General features: G+C 34.8%; 1 protein-coding gene across 1 annotated transcript; it reads right to left on the bottom strand.

The window, feature by feature from the left end:
• Positions 1 to 950: 950 nt before the first annotated feature.
• On the bottom strand, positions 951 to 1,907 carry LOC110259604 (olfactory receptor 6M1-like). The gene has a single exon (XM_021085081.2). It carries the CDS (start codon positions 1,905 to 1,907, stop codon positions 951 to 953), a length of 957 nt encoding a protein of 318 aa, XP_020940740.1.
• Positions 1,908 to 2,472: the final 565 nt, after the last annotated feature.

Here is a 2,472-nt window from a genome sequence, read left to right as displayed (position 1 = left end):
TGCAAACATGTGGAAAAAGTTAAAAGGGTTCTGAAGAAATTCTCATGCCAAAAAAGAGGAAAAATGCAAATTTAAAAAAAATCTAGACACCAGTTGTTTTCACATGAATTATTGTCTAGTGCTGATGTTAGTCTTTTATAAGAAAGTCAATGTTTTCCTGACATGGATAATCATTTGTTTGGGAAAGATTACAATAAATGAATTACTACTCTTATAGTACAATAAAATTCAAAAAACAATGATAGATATATTTATGTAATATATGTGTTGTTCATTATCTCACCTCTCTGAAGTAATCATCCTTTTCTAGTTGAAATACATGTTAAGTTCATTGGGGAAAGAAATCTTTCTCATTGGAAAAAACATGAATTTCATATAGAAGAAAATGCTTGAACTGATATAAATAAAAATGGAAATTATAAATCTATGGAAAAGAGTGATATATAAATAAAACTAAAATGATTAATAGAAATATTTTTCTAAATATTTGTCAGTACTAGGTTACATAGAAGTTTAAATCCCCCAGAATTTAGTATTTGATGATTTTTATCCATTGTGTGTGTGTGAGTGTGTCAGTGTTTCCTATATTGTTGACAGTTTCTTTTTTATTAGTAAAATATAAACTCAAAGAATATACACACATGTAGGCCATCATTGCTATACTACTATTACTTTAACCATCCTTAAGCAACATTACTGCCATCGGCACACATAAAGTACTACATAAAGTATTACAAGGTACATTACTTCCACTACCAAATTACTTTTTTAATATTTATTAATCATCTTAAAAATAATATGTACATGTATCTGGCTTCCCTATGTCATTATGATTATAAATATTAAAAAGCATAAATAACAAGAACTTCTTCCTTTTCTAGTAATAATTTCTGAATTAATCATGGCAGTACATAAAAATACTCAGGTTTGGGATGAGTCTCATAATGCTATCACTGGAATCTTATTTCCTTCAGAAAGTTCTGACCTTTGGTCAAGGTGTCCTTCAGAGCAGCTTTCATGGTTTCATTTCGTAAACTGAAGATGAAGGGATTCAGGAGTGGTGTGACGACACTGGAGAGGATGAAGAGGATCTTGTTGAGGTGCAGGCTGCTCTTCTGTGAGGGGCGGACATAGACAAAGATGGAGATTCCATAGCCCATAGAGACCACAGTGAAGTGAGAGGCACAGGTAGCAAAGGCTTTACGTTGACCTTGGCCTGAGGGTATCTTCAGAATGGTGGAGATGATGTAAACATAGGAGACCACTGTGAGGGAGAGGGAGCTGATGAGCAGGACCAGGGAGCTGAGGAAGTCCAACAGCTCTATGAAACGGATGTCAGCACAGGCCAAGTGGAGGAGAGGGGCACTGTCACAGAAAAAATGATCAATCACATTGGGGCCACAGTATGGCAGTCCTGCCTTAAGGACAGTGGATGGGAGGATCAGGAGAAAGCCACCCACCCAGGAGAGGATGACAAGATGAACACAGAGTGAGCTAGTCATAATCATAGGGTACTGAAGAGGGTTGCAAATGGCCACATAGCGGTCATAGGACATGACAGCAAAAAGGATAAACTCAGTGCATCCAGAAAGGAAGTAGAAATAGGACTGAGTGAAGCATCCATTAAATGAGATGCTTTTCCTCTCCAACAGGAAGCCTCTCAGCATTGTAGGAACCACACAGGTCGTGGTTAATATTTCACTGAAAGAGAGATTGCTAAGGAAGAAATACATGGGTGAGTGAAGCCTATAATCTACAAGAATCAGGATAATGATGAGGGTGTTTCCAAGGACTGTCACCAAGTAGGCCAATAAAAAAATCAAAAAGAAGAAGCTCCCAAGGGCTCTAGTGGATGGTATTCCTATAAGAGTAATCTCAGTCACCATGGTCCAGTTCTCCCTGTCCATGCTGAGTGAAGAATATCCTCCTTTAACTTTGTCAAAAAAGAAAAAGTAACAACATGTATCACTGATTAAAACACAATAGTATAAGATATATTAATCTGAGCATAATTTTTTTAGCAAGAATAAGCAATATTATTGAAAAAATCTTGTTGGAAAAAAATCATAAGTCCTGTTTGCACTACATACTTGAGACATTATCAGGTTAACAGAGATACTTAATGTGGTTAAATCCATAGATCAAAAGTATGCTAATATTGTCTTCATATTTTATTGTAGGTAGTAGATATTCTATGAAGAAATATTTTATAAAAAGCAAATAGCTAAGGGAACCAAAACAAATAGAATATTAAACTGTAAAATCATTTTCTGAATAATTTTTAATAACAAAAAATGATTTGATTATGTTTTTGGAATGGCTTCACAAATGTCTGTGGTTGCATTATTAATCAAAACCTGAAATTTCTGAAAGCAGACTTCACAACATAGAAGTTCTTTCCAGAACTGTTTTCACTTTACATAATTAGAATACTTTGGCATACTGAGGGTAGAGAGAAAACTACAAATTCCA

This window comes from Sus scrofa, chromosome 2 (genome assembly GCF_054392235.1).
Source record: "Sus scrofa isolate SSC_HxYL_T2T_F1_AM1 chromosome 2, Sscrofa_HxYL_maternal_Yorkshire_Landrace_v2.0, whole genome shotgun sequence".
In the NCBI taxonomy this organism is placed as follows: domain Eukaryota; kingdom Metazoa; phylum Chordata; class Mammalia; order Artiodactyla; family Suidae; genus Sus; species Sus scrofa.
The sequence above is the reverse complement of the archived record's forward strand: the minus strand, read 5'-3'. Positions and strand labels throughout refer to the sequence as shown.

Coding starts and splice junctions, on each gene's coding strand:
- LOC110259604 (XM_021085081.2), bottom strand. CDS start 1,907: ATGGACAGGGAGAACTGGACCATGGTGACTGAGATTACTCTTATAGGA.